The sequence below is a fragment of the Suillus subalutaceus genome (assembly GCF_016647625.1).
Source record: "Suillus subalutaceus strain FC151 chromosome Unknown DFJ58scaffold_270, whole genome shotgun sequence".
NCBI classification, from domain to species: Eukaryota; Fungi; Basidiomycota; class Agaricomycetes; order Boletales; family Suillaceae; genus Suillus; species Suillus subalutaceus.
This window is the reverse complement of record NW_024540519.1, coordinates 30,790-50,756: the sequence shown is the minus strand read 5'-3', so window position 1 is coordinate 50,756 and position 19,967 is coordinate 30,790. Positions and strand designations below refer to the sequence as shown.

General features: G+C 47.9%; 4 protein-coding genes across 4 annotated transcripts; 2 read left to right on the top strand and 2 right to left on the bottom strand.

Annotated features, from left to right (window-relative positions):
• Positions 1-341: 341 nt before the first annotated feature.
• Positions 342-2,414, bottom strand: DFJ58DRAFT_848089 (uncharacterized protein; the record flags this gene model as incomplete). The annotated part of the gene is made up of 3 exons (XM_041393575.1): positions 342-1,288; positions 1,340-2,320; positions 2,372-2,414. 3 exons carry the CDS (start codon positions 2,412-2,414, stop codon positions 342-344), a joined length of 1,971 nt encoding a protein of 656 aa, XP_041235720.1.
• A 565-nt stretch (positions 2,415-2,979) lies between these two features.
• DFJ58DRAFT_848088 (uncharacterized protein) lies at positions 2,980-7,191 on the top strand (the record flags this gene model as incomplete). The annotated part of the gene is given in 16 exon segments (XM_041393574.1): positions 2,980-3,039; positions 3,062-3,340; positions 3,382-3,479; positions 3,499-3,652; positions 3,707-3,894; positions 4,262-4,623; positions 4,674-4,831; positions 4,871-5,042; positions 5,103-5,306; positions 5,377-5,712; positions 5,762-5,922; positions 5,975-6,156; positions 6,205-6,341; positions 6,396-6,503; positions 6,630-6,743; positions 6,800-7,191. 16 exon segments carry the CDS (start codon positions 2,980-2,982, stop codon positions 7,189-7,191), a joined length of 3,105 nt encoding a protein of 1,034 aa, XP_041235719.1.
• Positions 7,192-9,425: 2,234 nt separating this feature from the next.
• Positions 9,426-9,866, top strand: DFJ58DRAFT_671194 (uncharacterized protein; the record flags this gene model as incomplete). The annotated part of the gene is given in 2 exon segments (XM_041382936.1): positions 9,426-9,742; positions 9,758-9,866. Coding segments are annotated over 2 exon segments (426 nt in total), but the record flags the coding sequence as incomplete, so codon positions are not given.
• A 3,244-nt stretch (positions 9,867-13,110) lies between these two features.
• On the bottom strand, positions 13,111-18,769 carry DFJ58DRAFT_823435 (ABC transporter). The gene is made up of 23 exons (XM_041392117.1): positions 18,700-18,769; positions 18,555-18,652; positions 17,948-18,434; positions 17,298-17,893; positions 17,059-17,240; positions 16,557-17,008; positions 16,370-16,507; positions 15,769-16,319; positions 15,699-15,719; positions 15,618-15,645; positions 15,460-15,564; positions 15,323-15,407; positions 15,017-15,174; positions 14,827-14,963; positions 14,612-14,777; positions 14,300-14,559; positions 14,099-14,250; positions 13,782-13,983; positions 13,713-13,759; positions 13,653-13,657; positions 13,573-13,627; positions 13,460-13,521; positions 13,111-13,407 (listed from the first exon to the last, which is right to left on the bottom strand). Exons 2-23 carry the CDS (start codon positions 18,572-18,574, stop codon positions 13,291-13,293), a joined length of 4,026 nt encoding a protein of 1,341 aa, XP_041235717.1. The 5' UTR covers positions 18,575-18,652; positions 18,700-18,769; the 3' UTR covers positions 13,111-13,290.
• Positions 18,770-19,967: the final 1,198 nt, after the last annotated feature.

Genomic DNA, 19,967 nt, shown 5'->3' with positions numbered 1-19,967 from the left:
GGAGGGACTCGAAGTCCCAAACTTGCGTCGAATACACAGACGAAAAAGTGGTCGAATACGTCGATCAACCTTTGGAGCAAATGAGGGCTAGCAAATGTGAAGGAAGGAACTCTACCTGTTTGTGTACACTCTGCTCTGTGAAACTGAAATATTAGCGGTATGCGGAAAATAAACGTTGATATCTAAGATAACCTGTTCAACCATGACAAAATCCCATGTGATTGCAACAGCAATGGGTAACACAAGGTGGTATACAAATTATTGACTATTGGGGGTATATGTGAATTAAATTCGTAAGATGACAATGATTGCGATGGGAAAAGAGCACACAGCATCTAGATCTAGGCGACCGAATACAGTAAGTGAGGAACGACAGGTGGACGACCAGTATTGTCGAAATAAGACTGAACGTAAAAGAGACAACATTCCTTCATCCCCTTCCATATGTTGTGCTCACGTCCGGTAGCATCAAAAGGTTGTTTGAGGGACTCGGGAAAGTGCTCCCACGCTGACAACACCTTGCGGAAACTTTCGAAATATGGTAAAGCGGCGTCGAAAGATGGCGCATTGAGTCCGTCGTTCTCTTGAGGTAAGTCCCTGTTCCAAACTTTCAACGACTTCGACGGGAAGATGCTACGAAGAAGCTCCATCCTTTCCTTCCTCGCCTCCTTGTCCTTACGTGCATCGCGCCCAAGATGCTCATCCAGGTCCAGAAGCTCATATCGAAAACTTTGCTCACAGATTTCATATACGATTTGGCGTGCGAGATCTGCGGGGGGATTGTCGAGCGTGGAAATGGCTATATCCTTTCCACGCCAGTGAACATTTGTGGGTCCTGCCCACAAGGCCCGCAGTACCGGAACTTCCTTTTGGAAAAGTAAAGCAGTCGCTGCTTTCGACTTGCTGGTCTTGCCGGACGTCCGCGTGTTCGAAGGTTCCTGAGCGTGCTGAGATATCAAGAAATCGCGCCAGTTCTGGGCGCGAGGAAGAGGTCGAGGCCTTTCGTCATAGACACGTTCTATCCAGGTAGGGCGGCATGCCAGCCAGTTGGCAAGGTACTTCACCAAGGATTGCGGGGAAAGAACGTTAACGAATAAACCTGGATCGGGAAGCGAGTACCCATCATCCATTTTGTCTCTGGGATGCTTGATGCGAATAATATCTTTGTTTGCGTCCTCCAACGCTATCTTGAAGAAAGAGTTCATTGGCGGCATATAAGGGTGATCTATATCAGACCACTTGTCACGGCCAGATACAGCTTTATTCTGACGCGGAGCGGTTGCATTGTCTGAGGAATTAATTAGTCACAACAACCATGAAAGAAGAATGCTGAACTTACACGGCGCAGGCTTGGCACTCATTTTGGCCTTCCCTTTGTCTACGCGCGCCCTTCCTACCAATGACTCCCTCGTTACCATCTGTTCCACTTGGGGTTTTGGAACCGGTAGCTTCTCAAAGTTGGAATACGGCTGACGAGCGGCCTCATGACGCTTGCGATTATTGGGACCTCTGTTGATGATGTCGAATGGTTGGGCGAAGAGTTTGACGGGATCATGATACATGCCGATGACGAGGTCATCGGGTGGTGTGAAGGAAACGACTTTGACGATGTTCATGTTGGCATTGACAAGTCTGGCATCGCGAATAAGCCAGACAGGAACTCCAGCAGCGTGCACCTTCGTAGCGATAGCGACATCTTCTGTGAAACAACCCATCCATTTGGGGTTAACCTTGTGCGTAGTGTCGACGAATCGCATGCGAGGCTCGATAATTTCGTAATAGTCTATAACCGCCCAGATATCGAGAAACCGGCGCTGATATTCAGCAACGATTATGACGATGTCGCGCCAGGCCATGGCTTGCTGGAAGCGCTCGTAGACAGCGCGCATTGCATGCGCCCACCCAACTACATGATCCTCCTTGTGGGACCTTGCAACCTTGTAATTGCTAACCCGCGTATTGGCCTTCTCGTACAAGCGCTTGAGATGGCCGACAATGTCGGTCTTGAGTTGACCAAAAAGATTGCCGGGAGAAATGGGCGTGAAGTCACTTGCGAAAGTTGGTCTGAACCATGCGTACATCATGCTTGAGTCGTCCGCATAGGCTTCCTGGCGTGGGATTGCAAAACTTCGAGCGTATAAGTCGTCATACATCTGCGGCCACTGGAAGGGATCCAGGGCCCAATATCTACCATCTGCGCGCGCTTGAATGATGTCGGATTCGTTGTCGAAGGGTTGGGGAATGAATTTCATGTTGGGAGTTGTGATTACTCGGTGGCCATATGTAGCCACACAGAAAGCATCAGTGGCAGTCAGGTAACCTGGATATCGTCAATCAAGAGTAGTAGAGGTACGAAGATGCCAAAACGTACGGTCACCATCGCGCATGAATGGCTTGAAGACAGGAATCGACATGGTTGTAGCTCCAGGAACCGTGATATCGAGAACGGGGAAAGATACAGCGACTCGCAGTCACTGAGGAAGGAAATTTAAACGAAACAGCGACTCGAAGTCACTGCCGATTAAAATGCTACCACGAAGGCAGATAGCGAGAGAGTGTCTTGAAAGATTCAGGAGAAATCTGACGAAGGCGTGGTGTCAGTGATGATAGCATGAATCAGTGTAATGAACGAACTTACTGTAAAGGGCGACAGGAGTCTTGAGCGAGTCTGGTTAAAGACCTAATGTAGTCATAATAGCGTGACGAATAACGAATGTACTTACCTATGAAGTCTAAGACCCACGAAGGCAGTAAGAGTCTTGAAAGATGGGAGAGATCTGGTGAGGGCGTGATGTTAGTAATAATAGCATAAATCAAGGCGGTCGTAGCACGATACTGAGCTGGTGGATGACAAGACTGCCGACCGAAGTCTAAGCAATCGATAGTAGCAAACAACACGAAGTTGCTGCTCAAAGGACGCCCACCACGAAGGTAGACTGTAGAGGCTGGGGAATAGGCTGGGGAATGTGAGCCGCCGCGATGAGGAGTGGCGTTGAGGATGAGGAAAAGCGTTCAAAATGGACTTCACACTTTGATTCAGTGTGGGAAAGCCCTTACCTAGAGTGGGAAAGCCCAGACCAAAGCCTGGGAAAGCCCTTCTGATTTCGACCAATTTAGTAATCTCATCAATGTTTGGCCCCGTTTCCACTCATCGTCTGCCCTCTGCCCTCATCGTTTGCCCCCATCTTCAACCTCTGGCCTCATCGCATGGTCTGCCTTCGAGGCAGACAAGTTCTGCCTGTATGACTTCGTGTCATCCAGCGCTATCTGGCCGTCTGACTACGAGTCAGATTACGGTCTACCTACCTCAACACCTCGCCCACATCCATCCTCTACAAATGTATGTGTCCATTTAACTCTATTCTAATTGATTACACGCAGGATTTTTCAACGACATCCTCATCTCCCACCCTTGTCTCCACCGCATCGACTGGCCTGATCGCATGGTTCTGCCTTCGAGGCAGACACGCTTTGGCTGGGTGACTTCGCGTCATCCAGCACTGTCTGGCTGTCTGACTACGAGTCGGATGCCTCAACACTGCGCCACTATCTATTCGTTCTCTGCGCAAGCGCATGTCCAGCAACTCAATTCTATTTCATCGTCTGCGGGAATTTTGAACGCTCAACATCTTTGTATTCCAACTACCGATCGGTACGTCCTCCCCCATCTTACAATTATACAATCGTTTCATTCTACTTACAACAGATAATCAAAGTTTGGGGTATGCAAAATATGGTAGGGACACTGGCGCGTATAATTGTAAGCATTCTTTTCTCGACACGCTGGAGGAGATTTTTGATGATGACCATGGCATCATCAGTACCGCCAGTAGCCTGGACTCTTACGCGGAGAAGCTCATATTCGCCCCATCACCCATTTGGACCCTCATTTTCGTAAGTTTCGAAGCTTTTTTAATGTGGGCCATCCCCAATAAGTTAGTATACGATCCTTTGCGGTGAATATTCCATTTTTCTAACAATGTTCTTTCAATGTACCTCTGTTCGTTTCGGTGTCGATTGGGCGGGATTACAACTTTGGAATATTATTTCTTGATGTGTATTGGGCGCCTTACCATTAGTTAAAACCCGCAATGTTCGTGTTTTTTAAACAAGAATCTTTCTTCTTTTGACTCGCAACCATTAGTTTTCTGTACTCTTCTATCGTCCTGTCAAGACTTCGAGTCTTGAAATCTAGCTGTAAGACTTCGTGTTTCACAAGCTGCCCTGCTTCAACATTCGTGTAAAGCACCCCTTTTCTCAGTATCAAGCCCGCCTACGTTTCAATGGCACCGTCTACCAGAAATGCAGCCCGTCGTGGTGCTACCGGTACTGGCACTCATGACCCCACAGTGTCTGGCACCTATGTCATGCGCACACGCAGTGGTGTTGCCATCAACCCCCCCGCCAAACAAAATAATAAGCGCCAAAGAAATGCTGTCCCCGAGTCATCTCCTGCTCCGGATGACCCTCACCGGCCAAAACCTCGTCCTTTACCCCGACGTTCCTCGGGTACGACCTTTGAGGACTATGCTCGAATCCTTGCTCGCCCTCGCAAACAACACTTAAAACCCACAGCGGACTCCGTCTCTTCTGGAATGGAGTTGCAAAGCGACCATCCCCCAGGTAATGACTTACGGCATTCACAACAATAACTATACTAACCCCTTTCATAGATACACCTGACATCGACGATGACGTACCCGTTACGGACACTCGCATGGATGATGATATGAACGGCGGTAGCGACAATGATGCCGATGATGATATGACCAATGAAGACCGTGAACACAGCCAGGCTAACGAAGATGAGGATGAGGATAATGATGGCTCCGTACGTGGAAAGACTTCAGGTATATTATTTTTCATTTAGTATATCGTTGGGAAGGCTGACGGTTGTCACCGTGAAGACAACGTAGAAGGTGATAGCGACAACGACGCCAAGGATGGCGATGAAGAGCCTGAGGGTGGCGATGAAGAGCTTGAGGGTGGCGATGAAGAGCCTGAGGGTGGCGAAAATAACAAGGACTTCGAGACTTCACAAGGTATGTACTATCTTACTTTTCTCTTAGTGGGGAGGGCTGATGGTCATCTGTTGTACGCAGCCAGGAGACTTCGGCCTCGAAGGGTCAAGAAGGGCAGCTACAATTTACATTTCGATGATGGTTCTCAAAGCTCTTCATCGGATACCAGCTACCGTGAAGGCCCCGCAACATCTGATCAAGATTCCGCCCATGAGTCAGATGCAAACAAAGACCTCGACCCAACCACAACAGCCCGTCTTCACCGCCTGCTAAGCGCAGGAAAAGGTCTTCAGCGATCGAAACTACCTTGGCCAACACTTCCCAAAAAACATCTCACTCGACAACCGTTCGCAAGAAGCATGCAGCTATTTCACATGGTGGCAACCCCACTCCAGCCAGTATAGTCTTTGGCCCGACGCCGACACGCCGGACATTGACAACAGTGAGAATGAAGACGAACCCTCAGGTCATTTAAAGCGTGGACGGCTATGTCAGGAGGGCATCGATGAGGCTCAGGAACTTGGACAGAAAACAGCAGAAGAAGCTCGGGTGATTGGCGCCAAGTATGGCAAGTCCGCGCGCGCTATTCTCATTGAGGCTGGTCTGTCCATCAAGCATTCACGATCAGAGTCTGATTGGAATGCCCACCAACGCTGGTTCATGGATAATAACCCCCGCAAGGACAAAGAATGTCAGTCCCCCATTCTGTGGTGTATATGATGCTAACTCGAGAGTCTCAGCTATCATCGACTGGAAAGAACGTCAACGCAAACATTATCATGCGATGGGCAAGGATGACGAAGAGTGGGACATCATTCGCAACTATAACGTTACTGGCGGCAATACCAATCAATCACGCGCCAAGACCATTTTGTCAATGAGGGAGGATATTGCAAGAAAGGTACATCTACTTCATTAGCGCATTCTAAATTACGACTAATGACTCAATACAGTTGTCTGCTTATTCTCGCCTTGAAGGAGTCGAGGCCATCGGCTGTATATTTGATACAACACAAGACGAGGCTGCTCGACAGGCATCCGGCTTTGTCGCGGGCTCCGACCTCATAGTCAAGTTGATCAATGAGCATCAACTGGATGCTCGCGCAATATTAGATTGGGTCGTGACTGCAACGAAGTACGTCTTATTATTCTGGACTTTTCCTACCTCCTGATATATTCACAGAGCGAAAGGCTACAATATATCCGTGCCGCAGTTCATGGGGGGAGTAGGGGCTTACGAGATTCTACTTTCAAAGCCAAACGAGGCTCCCCGCGACCGTTACAGGAGGATATGGCCAATTATGGTACTCGAGCACACTTGTGAGTACTCAAGTTTGTCCAAATTCAACGATTCATTGGATTCTGCTCAAATAGCGAAGTTTGGGTATCAACCCAAAGCAGTCCAGTGGCGGAAGCTTCTTGACTATGCTTTCCAGTACAAGTTCATGATTAAGAACTGGCCTGAAGACGTCCTTCCTATCGGTCCGAATTCAATCCTCACAACCTAAGTTCTCAGCACCTCAAGCTACTTGTCGTTCCTTTCATCAAGCGCAAAGCGCATTCTTATTTGAGGCAGAGCTCCGCACTGAAGCTGAGAGCTTGTTAGAGCTAGAGAAAAGAAGTCGAAGGGCAAGCGCCGAGGTCAGGGGCGCACTGTGGAAGACGTCATGAGTGAATTAGATGTCGATGTACCCGAGATCGAGTTCGCAGCTTGGCCAGATGGTATGTCATTTCCACGTTATCATTATACCTTTGTTTTCTGATGTCGATTGTGCAAGAATGTATCAAGCAGCTCAATGACGAGGTGCCGGAGATGTTCGACATTCCCTTGGTGACCAGTGCCTTGGATGTTGTGCTACGCAAGCTAGTAGACTCCGCCAAATTTAAGGCGTCTGTCCCTGAAGATATATTGGCAGCTCATGAAGCACATCCGGATGGTCAGACTCCCTCTACTCACGACACGCTGCCAAGTGATCATGAATCTCCTGTCCACTCCGAGCCCCCCGACCTTGCCATCAAACCAACGTCACCCTACCAATTTCACAGCAGTACATCGCCGCGAGGACACTCATCTTCCTCAAGTTCCCAAATGTGTTTGATCGGGAATCTCGCCCTTGTTCTGCCTACAAGCAGAGATGAACCTGTCGGGTGGTGGAAGACGACAGGCTAGCCTGCCGTTCAAGGCGAAGAAACCTTTACGGGTAAGTGCTACGATATTCCGTCAAGACTCAATGTTGATCTTCTTCAGGTGACCCTACATTCATGCGCCGCATGGAGGAGCGTCCGCTGACTCTCGTAATGATGCAGACTTGGAGTATGTCCTTACCTTTCCACGACTTCCAACATATATTAATTTAATTGCTTAGGCTTGCGCCCTACCCAGGCCCTCGTCGTGAGGACAGAGATTTCGTTGCCCCAAACCGCCGCCGTGAATATTCTCGTTCACCTCCTGTATACCCTCAGCGAGATCCATCTCGCTCAAGGTACTATCGGCCCACCTACAGGCAACGCGAGACTTCTCCTGTCGCGCTTAGCGATGATGGTTCTTATCCTGGACGTCCTGCTCACTCACGCCGGCAAAATCATGCTGATGATTTCAATCAGAGGTTCCAAGTAAGGAGAGCTGGTGACTCTCATTATGAAGACGGGCCTTCGCGGTTTTCGCTACTAACATGGGCAAGAATTGTGCTGTCCACTCATTCATATTGACTTTGCTTTGCCTTTGGTTGTTCATATTAGCGCCTCACGTTTTTGTACTTCGGGTACCTCTAGCTGTTGTACTTCGTGTACCTCTCACTGTTGTACTTCGGGTACCTCATCACTTCAGTTGTCTCTTGCGCGGATGAAGCTTTCACATGTAATGTTAGTACTCCCATGTGTCGGAACAAGACAGGTCATGTCTGTCTCCCTTTTGTTGACGATCTTGTAATGCAATCATATGTGTACCAACGGCCCAAAACGTGTGAAATTAAGTTTGCGCACTATATCTGTGAGAAGGTTTGGTGACAACGACGAATGGCAACATAATTTATCATCACATGCAAGAGGATTGAATCGACCTCCACGGATTTTTCTGCTGAAGAAAAAAAACAAATATTTAAAATGCACGTTGGGCAGGTTCGAACTCACATAAACATGCTATGCAGGCATACACACACTCTAACCGTTACACCACAAGTCCTTATATCTTTAGGGTGTCAAATTGTATATGGCTGCTGAATGCTGCTCATCTCATCAAAACTTTGCAAAGTCTTTTGCCCGTCATCCTATTCAGTCTACCACACTAGCAATTATGTAGCATAACATGTACTTTGCACACACATATTGCTTTTGTAGATTTCAATTTCTATATTCAGATGGATTTGTGTTCATTGTGCTCAGGGTAAATGGAAATATGTGCACTTTGGGTTGAATACAAATACTGAAATGCATGTGATTTTGAACATACTCCGAAGTCTACAAGAGCTGATCAAGGCCGCATATAATAGCATAATTAGGGTGAGTGGGAACACCTGGATAGTAGTTGAGAGGTAGATGGAAGAGTCCAAATAGTGTCATTATGGTCAGCGGGGAGAGCCCAACTGGTATAATTAGGGGTCGGTGGGAAGCCCAGATAGTAGTAGAGGGGTAGGCAGGAGAGCCCAAATGATGTGTATACAGTCGGTGGGAGAGCCCAAATGGTGTTGGTAGGGTTGGCGGGAAGGCCCGGTTGCTGATTGAACGGTAGATGGGAGAGCCCAGAGTATGCGTATATGGTCGGTGGGAGAGCCCAAATGGTGTTGGTAGGGTAGGCGGGAAGGCCCGGTTGCTGATTGAACGGTAGGCGGGAGAGCCCAGAAGATGCGTATATGGTCGGCGGGAGAGCCCAAATGGTGTTGGTAGGGTTGGCGGGAAGGCCCGGTTGCTGATTGAACAGTAGGTGGGAGAGCCCAGAGGATGCGTATATGGTCGGCGGGAGAGCCAAATGGTGTTGGTAGGGTAGGCGGGAAGGCCCAGTTGCTGATCGAACGGTAGGCGGGAGAAGCCCAGAAGATGCGTATATGGTCGGCGGGAGAGCCCAAATGATGTTGGTAGGGTTGGCGGGAAGGCCCGGTGTTGCTGATTGAATGGTAGGCGGGAGAGCCCAGAGGATGCGTATATGGTCGGCGGGAGAGCCCAAATGGTGTTGGTAGGGTTGGCGGGAAGGCCCGGTTGCTGATTGAATGGTAGGCGGGAGAGCCCAGAGGATGCGTATATGGTCGGTGGGAGAGCCCAGTTTGCTAATTGAATGGCAGGCGGGAGAGCCCCGATGATGTGTATGGGGTGGGCGGGAAGGCCCAGATAGTACTAGAGAGGTAGGCGGGAGAGCTCCGAACAGTGCCATTAGCTAGTCAGATTTATCTATCCCCCCCCCCCCTCTAGATAGCATCCCAAATTGAGATTGGCGCCTACATTCCTCTCTTCACCTCTCATACCTCCATTAGAAAGATTTGCTTCATTGGCGATGACAAACAATTGCCACACTATGGTCAGGATGATATCCACGACCTGAAGAGCATCTTCGAGGTCAAGCATCTCAAGGACCATGCCCTCTTCCTGAACACACAATACAGGATGCCTCCTCAAATTGGAAACTTCATCTCTCAAGCTGTATATGATGGCCTACTCGAGTCGAATATGCAACACCCCGTCACGAATGAGAGGATGGCTTATCATTTTATCAACATTCCCAGCCAGGAACAGTAACATAGAAATAGCCGGAAGAACCTTGGACAGTGCCAAACCATTTTCCATATTGCTACCATATTGCAAGCAAAGAATAAGCGATTCCGCATTATCACCCCTTACGACACTCAGCAGACATGAGATAAGTAAAGCTCCCACATTTTATTGCATATTATCTTTGCCCACCCCCCCTTCCTTGCACACCCCCCCCCCCGTCGTCTTATGACAGACTCGCAAGTAAAGCTCCCACATTTTATTGCATATTATCTAATGCCACCCCCCCTTTGTTGCACACCCCCCTGCTGTCTTATGACAGACTCGCAAGTAAAGCTCCCACATTTTATTGCATATTATCTTTGCCACCCCCCTTCCTTGCACACCCCCCCGCTTTGTCTTCTAACAGACTCGCAAGTAAAGCTCCCACATTTTATTGCATATTATCTTTGCCACCCCCCCTTCCGTGCACCCCCCCTGTCATCTTATGACAGACTCGCAAGTAAAGCTCCCACATTTTATTGCATATTATCTTTGCCACCCCCCTTCCTTGCACACCCCCCCCCCCCGCTTTGTCTTCTAACAGACTCGCAAGTAAAGCTCCCACATGTTATTGCATATCTGAGTCTGTGCCACCCCCCCCGCTTGTCTTCTAACAGACTCGCAAGTAAAGCTCCCACTATTGCATATTATCTTTGCCACCCCCCCTTCCTTGCACACCCCCCCCGTCATCTTATGACAAACTCACAAGTAAAGCTCCCACATTTTATTGCATATTATCTTTGCCACCCCCCTTCCTTGCACACCCCCCCCCGCTTTGTCTTCTAACAGACTCGCAAGTAAAGCTCCCACATGTTATTGCATATCTGAGTCTGTGCCACCCCCCCGCCTTGTCTTCTAACAAACTCGCAAGTAAAGCTCCCACATTTTATTGCATATCTGAGTCTGTGCCACCCCCCCGCTTTGTCTTCTAACAGACTCGTAAGTAAAGCTCCCACATTTTATTGCATATTATCTTTGCCACCCCCCCTTCCTTGCACACCCCCCCCCCCCCCCGCTTTGTCTTCTAACAGACTCGCAAGTAAAGCTCCCACATGTTATTAAATATCTGAGTCTGTGCCACCCCCCCGCTTTGTCTTCTAACAGACTCGCAAGTAAAGCTCCCACATGTTATTGCATATCTGAGTCTGTGCCACCCCCCCGCCTTGTCTTCTAACAAACTCGCAAGTAAAGCTCCCACATTTTATTGCATATCTGAGTCTGTGCCACCCCCCGCTTTGTCTTCTAACAGACTCGCAAGTAAAGCTCCCACATTTTATTGCATATTATCTTTGCCACCCCCCCTTCCGTGCACCCCCCCTGTCATCTTATGACAGACTCGCAAGTAAAGCTCTCACATTTTATTGCATATCCAAGTCTGTGCCACCCCCCTCTTTGTCTTCTAACAGACTCGCAAGTAAAGCTCCCACATTTTATTGCATGTTGCTCGCAAGACAACCTCATTACTCAATGACTAGTGCTGCACTCAGTTAGACTTCTCTTACGTTTAGGACGCTGTTTCAAGCCAAAAATCCTGCAGGTTTTTGTCCCATATCAAATCTTGTCTCAAGTGCATATACTGGCCTTGCATACCTAGTACTACTCCTTCTATGGATGTACAAATCGTGAATTTTTATGCCGTCAAAATGTCTGAAAAAGGACCCCTATCACCCCTATTTATGATGGGAAAGCCCTCCTGATAAATGCCCTGGGACATCCCAGAGACATGCTAGAGTGATCCCAGTTGGGATTGGGAAAGATCAAAAATAGGTCCTTGGGATGGCCCAGATACTTGCTTCAGTATGGACCGGGACATCCCAGTACATGGGGTAAAATACTGGGAATACCATCCTAGAACACACCCACTAGGTCCTTTGCTAGCCACAAACACATAGACCTAAGAGGTCATTTCAAGTGGTTGACTGAAGTGCAAATACCTTGATGTTAATGCAATGTCCGAGGATTAAAGGTTGTTGTGTCTCTATTGCTGATCCGACTTGATCATAGTTGCATCTAATTCAAGCACTAGCGTCTTCGTGTGCTGTTGATACCCATGTTCATGTATAATACATTGTGATAAGCCATTTTAATGCAATATAATGTTGATTTTCGTGTAATTTGACATCGACCGATCATCGAGTGAATTGGACGATATTCAGAATAATCCATCGAGCGACAAGTGAATTTGATGGAATTCAGAGAAACTACTCGGAATTCAAAGGAATTCATAAAACGAGCTACCGGACTTAAATAATTCTGCAAAACCTGAATTCACTTGAATTCACTTGAAATCTTCCGAAAACAGAGGAATTACAAGGAATTACCTCGATTTCGGGGGGGAGGTTTTCCCTGATGATCGGGGATTTTTATTTTAGGGGTAAACAAGAGTCGGGGTTTTTGGAGGGTGATCAGGCCTCCTCGACGACGACTATAGTGTAGGAATAGATTTTAGGTTTATAGCAGTTAAAAATATGTGGCACTCAGGGAGTGTTCACACGGTAAGAACGAGTCGAAGACGAGAGAATAAACTTAAGGATTCAAACAGGGTAACTGTCCGAACTAAAATGTATTCAGTCGGGAAAAGATCAACTACGGCTACAGTATCTCAACGCGGGTTTATATACTGTAGGGCTACTAATCTCATGTAAGCAAAGGAAGGGGAGAGAAAACGAAAGAACTAAGTGCGTGCCGACGAGGATATTGCTGATGGGGACCAATATCCATCGAAGGCTTTTGCCGAGCGTAACATGTAGTTCTCACCATCTCAAATTGACGCATAGTCAGACTCAGACTGGTTACGAGTCTAATATTTAACGTTTAACGATAAGTTGATCAAAGCCTGTGACGAAAAAATCGGTCCACTTGGCCGTTCTATGAACATTAGAAGATCAGTCCAGATTCCACAGCGCAGCATCAGTGACTGTTGCTCCTGCTGAATCACCATAGATGGGCCTAGGCCCGTAGATCGTACACTATAAGTATAGCGCACACGATGGACCTAATAAAAGACACAACTAGGTCACCTAGTCTCCTTCAGCACTGGTGCGTGAGGAAACGCACATAGTAGTACTTCAAGCTGGAGCATCAACCTGATGCTAGTCTTGCTGCACTGAGGTGGTCCTGACTCCTAGATGCTTCATATCAGGATTAAACCGTCTTTGTCAATCGATGAGCTGTTGGTCAAATCTCTTGATGTGTTGCAACAGCATCAAATGCCAGATGAAAGTATCATATCTGCAGCGGCGGGTTTGGAGATTGTCGTATATGAGATATTGGTAGTCTCAGTTCCAGATGGTATGGAGCTGGGGGAGTTTGGAAGACAAAGTGCAGAGGCCGCTCCAGATCTTCAGGCCCCTCTATGAATCTACATGAGGTCACCGCCTAACCACTGCGTTACTTAACTTTCGCTTGTATTTTGTTTGCATTCCAGTATGTAGTCTTTGCAAGACGTAATTGGAAGCACTTTAATGTGGTAATGTATGTTAAGATAACCTGTGAATCTGTGTGTAGTCTATAGTCTAGGTATAAGCCATTACGCTCTGTGTTTGGATGCAGAAAGAACGTCATCGAGAGTGATAGAAGATCGTTCGCACATTCCGTGGAATATACTATCCGGCATGGCGAAGAGATTAACAGGAGTATCGAATTCCTGAATGAATGGTCAGTACGGAATCGAACAACTTAAAGACATGTGGACGTACAGCAATCGTCCCAGCATCCATCACGCATATCCTGTCATATCCAATGATGGTCCGGAGACGATCTACATATTTGCTTCAAGTCAATGCAAGGTGACGAGTACTCTCGAACTTACGTGCAATGCACAGGATTGTGCGTTCTTTAAACTCGTTGGCGATCGTATGCTGGATCTTGCTAGTCGGTCTCGTAGTCGACGGAAGCTACATAAAAATCCATGAGAAGATATTCGCTACCAGGGTACAATATCAGAATTACCTGTAGCCTCATCAAGAATTAGGATCTTGGTGTCATTCACGAGAGCTCTCGCAAGCGAGACAAGGGAACGCTTGTCCGATCGACAGATTACTGCCTTCGTCGTCGATAGGACTGTCGAGACTAAATCTAGGCGCCGACTGCCCTTCAGCAGGGGGAGTAGACGGAAGATCACTGTTTGAATCCACAAGATACGCCCGCTTCATTGCATCATAAAGCTTGGCATCATCGTATAGCTCGAAAGGATCAAGGTTAGTCCGAAGAGTACCGGAGACTGTAGTGCAACGGTCAGTTAAAAGGTTCCCATATTTAGCGTGTTTGTCACGCACAAAGAAACTGCAGGCGTGTCGCATAATCAGCTCGAGTTCAAACAACGCAACACACGCCACTTACAGCATCCTGAGGGATAATCGACAACCCTTTCCTGAGCTGCGCTAAACCAACGGTCGAAATATCCACGCCATCAATAGATATCGACCCGGATGCTAGTTCCACCATGCGATAAATAGCGGACATAATGGATGATTTCCCGGCACCAGTCCTGCGTCCCATAAGCCACAGGAGTTACATAGAACAAAAAAGACACTCACCGGCCAATGACACCAATCTTCTCTCCAGGGGAGAGAGACATACTCAGGCCCTTCAGAACGGGTGGTAACTCCGGGCGGTATCTCATAACCACATCCTTCATGACGATTTCGCCGCGAGAAGGCCAGTCAGCTGGCGCAGGGCTGTCTTCGACTTCATGTGCGGCCTCCTGTTCGACCTCTTTCGTATAGTGCACGACACGCTCCACGGAATTCATGTTGTTCTCGACCTCAGCAACTTGGCGGACCATCCATGTAAAAGACTGGGTGGGTCGTCAGATGAAACTCGAACAAAAGGAAACAACGGAACACTACCTGTTGCACCATCACGATATACGAGAGCGTCAAACCGGTTTCCCCTGGAGAGATGCTGAATCGAATGCCAACAGTCAATAGCGAGACGGCGAGAGTCAGCAACGCGCCAAGGAAATCAAGACGTATGGCGAGCCATCGCTGGTTGACAACCGTCAGCAAGTAAGCACTGAAAAACATCAGCAACGACGAAGATCACATGTAATTGCAGTTCTTACCGATTCTCGACATCAGTGAGCTGGATATTTTCTACGCGGAATCGATCGAGTTCGCCATAAGCGCGAATGGTAGTCAAGCCCGATAATGACTCAGAAAAGTGAGAATAAAGCGAGGATCGCAGGAGTGCATCCAAACGCTGTGAACCTCTGCGTCGGTAGAAATTCGACAAACTTCATCAAAATGACCGACCTTCAACTCACGTGCACTCGCACGGTAGAATAGTGCAGCATAGTAATAGCAGATTAAGATGAAGAAGGCCACGATAAGGAAATATGGTATGATGATGGATATGAGAATGATCGCGCCGATGATTTGTGATGCTGTTGCTGTGAGCATCCTCAGGGAATCTGAAAACGCAGAATTTATCCTCGTCAGAAGTGATTCACGGAAGGACTTCGATGCTCCAGTGCTCACCGCCAATTAAATTATCCACAGTGTCAATATCTTCCATTTTATGTCAGAGAATCTGGATGATCGAAACATTTTGAAACACACCTTTGGCAAAGCGATTCATAATGCGGCCTAAAGGCGTTGTCTCGAAGAAACTCATCGGGGCATACATGACTCGCTGAATCGATCTCTGGCGAATGGAGTTAGGATCAGCATCAATCAACAAGTAACGCGGCAATTACCCTGTGCAGCTGTTGGGAAGCATAGTAAGTGAGCAGTGCAAAAGTACCTCCCATCATGAACATTGTCAACGCCTGGGAGATACCAAGAGCAGCATAGATGCCAGTCTGCATTGACAACCATCAGCGGTGCGTCGGTCATGTCCAACAGAAAAACTCACATAAAATGCTGCCGGTTGGTGCCATTTGCTATGGAGGTGGTGAGCACTTAAAATTGATAGGGGTCCGTGACATCCACGCACTCTTCTTCCCAGTAAATGAGCCTAACGAACTACATTAGTGAAATGACCACGAGATGCGGAAATCACATACCAATACGAAGACATGACACTGCAGCATTGCATGAGGATTACAGAGAGCAGTAACAGCGGCAAGAGCACAGGTCCGTGAGCTGCTGCGAGGTACTCTCGGTATACTTCCCACTTTATGGCACCAGTGTTGCGCTCTTCCTCTTGCATCATCGCTTTCCCAGCGGATCCTTTCTGAATTTTTTTGTCTTCGATCTCTGCACCCTCCACTGCTTTCTCTTCTTTCTTCGTGGAATCCTCCTTTGACCCAAATTCCGAGACGAATTTCGAGAATGCGCCATCATTAGCCATGAGTTCGGCGTATGTGCCACGTTCGGCAATGCGCCCGTCAACCAGAGTATATATATAGTCGACCTCAGGAAGGAAGTGGAGGGCATGGGTAACCAGGATGCGAGTTTTGTCTGCGTTTTTCTTCAACACATTCTGGAACACTGCCTTTCCGACGTGTGCATCAAGAGCAGACAGTGGATCGTCGAATATTTGGATGTCGGTATCGCAATAGATCGCGCGACATATGTTGATGCGTTGCTTTTGGCCGCCAGAGAGTGAGATACCCTGTGCAAAGTATCAGTTAGTAGTCCTGCAGGATGAAGAACAGACATTGCCTTCTCGCCAACTTCTGTAAGGTCGTAATTGGGCAACATCTCCAAGTCAGGCTCTAAGCATGCATCTCGGACGGCCTTCCAGTAACGCTCCTCTTCAAATGGACGACCGAAACAGATGTTTTCTCGAATGGTTGTATTCTGTTTGTCTCTTAGTCACCAATGCCAAAAGAATAATCAGCGAACCTACCTGGATCCAAGCGACTTGGGCACAATAACCAACGGAGCCACCAAAATCAACGTTACCAGAAGTGCGCCGCATTTCGCCAATAAGACCTTGAAGAAGGGAGGTTTTTCCCGCGCCGACGGCTCCAACGATGGCAACGAGTTGGCCCCGAGGAATTTCCAAGTCAACACCCGTAATTTTGAAGACATTTCCATCATCTGCAGGAGCTGGTAAAGGCGTTGAAGGGAGCTTTCGCTTGCCCGTCTTCATGCCCATCTTGCTGCCCTTACCCTTCTTTTTTGGATCCTGAGGCCGAGGGGGCGGACTGTCCCAAGTAAAGCTGGCACCTTCAGCTCTAACGGCGGCGTTCATGTCGCCATTTATGACGAGTGTCTCGTCAAGCGTTTCTGCTTCAAAAACAGCCAGCAGTCTGCCGCATGCTGTGGCTGCGTCAGCAATGCTGCTCAGAGACAAGGCTGGAAAGGCATGTGAGATTACAGGATGCAAATGACAATAGATGACGCACGTAAAAACATTAAAGGCAGGCGGGCCAAGTTGAACAGGGTCAACGAGGTGAATATATTCGCTGCTGTGAGACTGTGTCCGGTCAACGAATATGTGACAAAGGCAATGACAGAAGCGATAGTCGGGACAGAGATGGCAACAGCGTTCATCGCGGCTCTCATGATCAGGAGGGTGCGGATATATCTGAATGGTAAATAAATATGAACCAAGACACGGGCAGTAGGTGGAAATTTCACGCACGTCATCTCGTTCCGTCGATAGTCAGAAATACGCTTCAGGAATGGAACTTCCCAGGAAAAGAACTTGATGACACGCATGCCGCTGAGGACCTCTTGTAAGATCTTGGAACGCTTGTCTGTCCACACCATGCTTTTCATGCGAAGGGAAAAGAGGCGTTTTATAACATAGGTCTGGACGGGCGTCGCAACAATGAGAAGGGCAAAACCGGCGAGTGCACTCGGGCCGAGATTGATCAATAGCAAGACCAGGCAAAGAGTGAGCTGAATCAAAGCCGTCCATGACATGTGGAAGTAGCCCAGGCAGAAATCTATCCGCGAGACATCAGTAGATATGTGGTTGACCAATTCGCCATTGCTCAAGTTGATGCGAGCTCTCGCGCTTAGTCGAAGTGATCTCGAGTATATTGCCGTGATAAGACCGCCACGAAGAATGACACCACTGGACATGCTACGGTAGAAGAAGTGATTGGTGCACCATGACGCGATGAGTTGTAGAGCCAATAAGCAAAACGCAAGGCCAATTCCCTCGCCAATTGGAGGCGTTGGTTGACCGGTCAGATGATTCGTGTAAGACACTGTGGCAAAATCAATGATTGCCTACAGACGTTGGCATGAGTGATCAGGGAAGAAATGTTGTGGAAAAGTTCTGACCTTGACGACAAGGGGACTAGTAATTTGTGCTGTGTCGCCGATGACTTTCAAAACACCAGCAGACCAAAACCACCAAAAGATGCTGTCATTCATTGCCAGAATAAGACTTGCTTTGCGCTTTCCGTCCTTTTCCCTCCATTGCTTCTCGCGTTCTGCACGAACGCCCTGTATGGACCACCATAAACCCTTCAACCCTGGGCCAACTTCACCTTTAGCCAAACGCTCGTTGTATTCTGCAGCCTTCTTTTTCCGAGTCTTGAACGATGTTAAAATGGCATCGGCAATCGGCAAGGCGCCGCGTTCTTCCTGGAGCCGGTAAAGGTCGGATGACTCGAGTGGACGAGCATAGCCAAGGGAAAGCAGGGGTGTTATCCAGGTGAACCATAGAAGACTAAAGAAGCCAGCGGTAGCCTCAGGGATTAGATCTGCGTCATGAATGGATTTCTTTGGGGGAGGAGGACTACCATTCCTCCCGAACAGAAAGAACCTAGGACACAAGGAGAGATCGTTAATAATGTACTAACCATGTCATAACGGAAGGTGGAAGGCGAAATACCGGTAGGCCACAAGCCTACAACCACAACTTCGAGATAAATCTAGTACTCACCGAGATATGAACGACTGCATGGTTCGACCATTGTCTGACTCCGATTCCGATTCAGATACCTGAGTCTTCTCAACGGTGTCGAGCTCAACATCTTGGAACTTGACTCGTTTAGAAGGCGCCATCACTGGAGGGTGCAGATACTGACCCTGAACGTTCCTGGTAACTGGTCTCGTGTTAATTGCTATAAGTACTCTGGTACGGTATGTACAGTTACCCGAAGCATGGTCCGTTATAACGCTGACAAAATTATCGGGCCGTGACTAAAAAAGACGATAGGTGCTTACGAGATTGAGGTTTGATCCAGGCTATAGAAGGCTATAGTCTATCTGAGTCTTAATATTAATTTCAACGTTCAACAGATCTGACTCCTATTTTAAAACTCCGCGCGTGATTTGGGTACAAAATGACCAATGGAAAGATATATCCTGTAACGAGTATTTTATGCACCTCGATTGTTCTCTCACCAATTTGGCTTGCACATGTCCGTCGTGGAAATTTTTTGGTACGTTTCACATGTCTGGCGTATAAAAATAAGTCTGTTTCGTTCTCTCGATCGCCCACCTGCATATACTATCATGCTCAACTTGCAACGTTACCGAGCCTGCAGCACCGCCCAGCAATCGTGTCGCCCCACTGTGTACAAAGATATATGACCATTGTTGTTTTGAATCTTTGCGTCCTGTAATTCTAATCATCATCAGGGTCAAAGATCCTTGCACAGCTTTCACGTCAAGAATGGCACGCGTATCCATCAGATGATGTTGAAATCCATGCAGTTGCTGCGTGACGCGTCCATCACTGCCGCAGTGCCGCTACATTCGCTAATGATCGCTAGGCACCCGCAAAGTTATCGACGAAGCTGGAGAAGGTGGTCCAAGCAAGAAACGGTTTCCGCGGATGATGCTGCGCAGCAGCTGACAGCGTGGGTGAGGATAACGAGGATGATGATGACTCGTTGCGGAAGTACAGAAGACGCGAGATGCATCATGATAGACTCCTCGATCAGCAGACGGCCAGCGAGTACATTCTAAACATCGTCAGAAAAGGCTGTTCACCTCATCTGATTCCTTCCAGACTCTTAACTTTCTGTGATAATGCTCGATTTTCTCTTCCATCACATCGCCACTAATACTTCGATGATCGAAGTTCTCGGCTTCGTGATTCATTCACGCTCCGAGTAGTCTGAATTCCTACTACCTTGATGTATCTGTTTGATATCGGAATTCTGATTTGTGTACAGCTCCGATTGAGGCGTCATTCAATGCGTGGAATTCCATCTGCGATAGATACATCTAGTATGATCAGTTCCATGAGTTCGAGGGTAGGGCAGAAGTATACGTTGGATCCTGATGCGTGCACCACGGCGGCCTTCAGTGCAAGTTACACGCATAATTCAAGTGAAACCTCACGTAC

Excerpts from the sequence above, each read along its gene's own strand:
- DFJ58DRAFT_823435 (XM_041392117.1), bottom strand. The coding sequence starts at position 18,574 with ATGCAGTCGTTCATATCTCG. Across the intron at positions 17,009-17,058 it reads CCTGCCTTTAATGTTTTTAC|CCTTGTCTCTGAGCAGCATT; the intron begins GTGCGTCATCTA and ends ATGCCTTTCCAG. Across the intron at positions 13,408-13,459 it reads TGGATGCTGGGACGATTGCT|GAATTCGATACTCCTGTTAA; the intron begins GTACGTCCACAT and ends CCATTCATTCAG.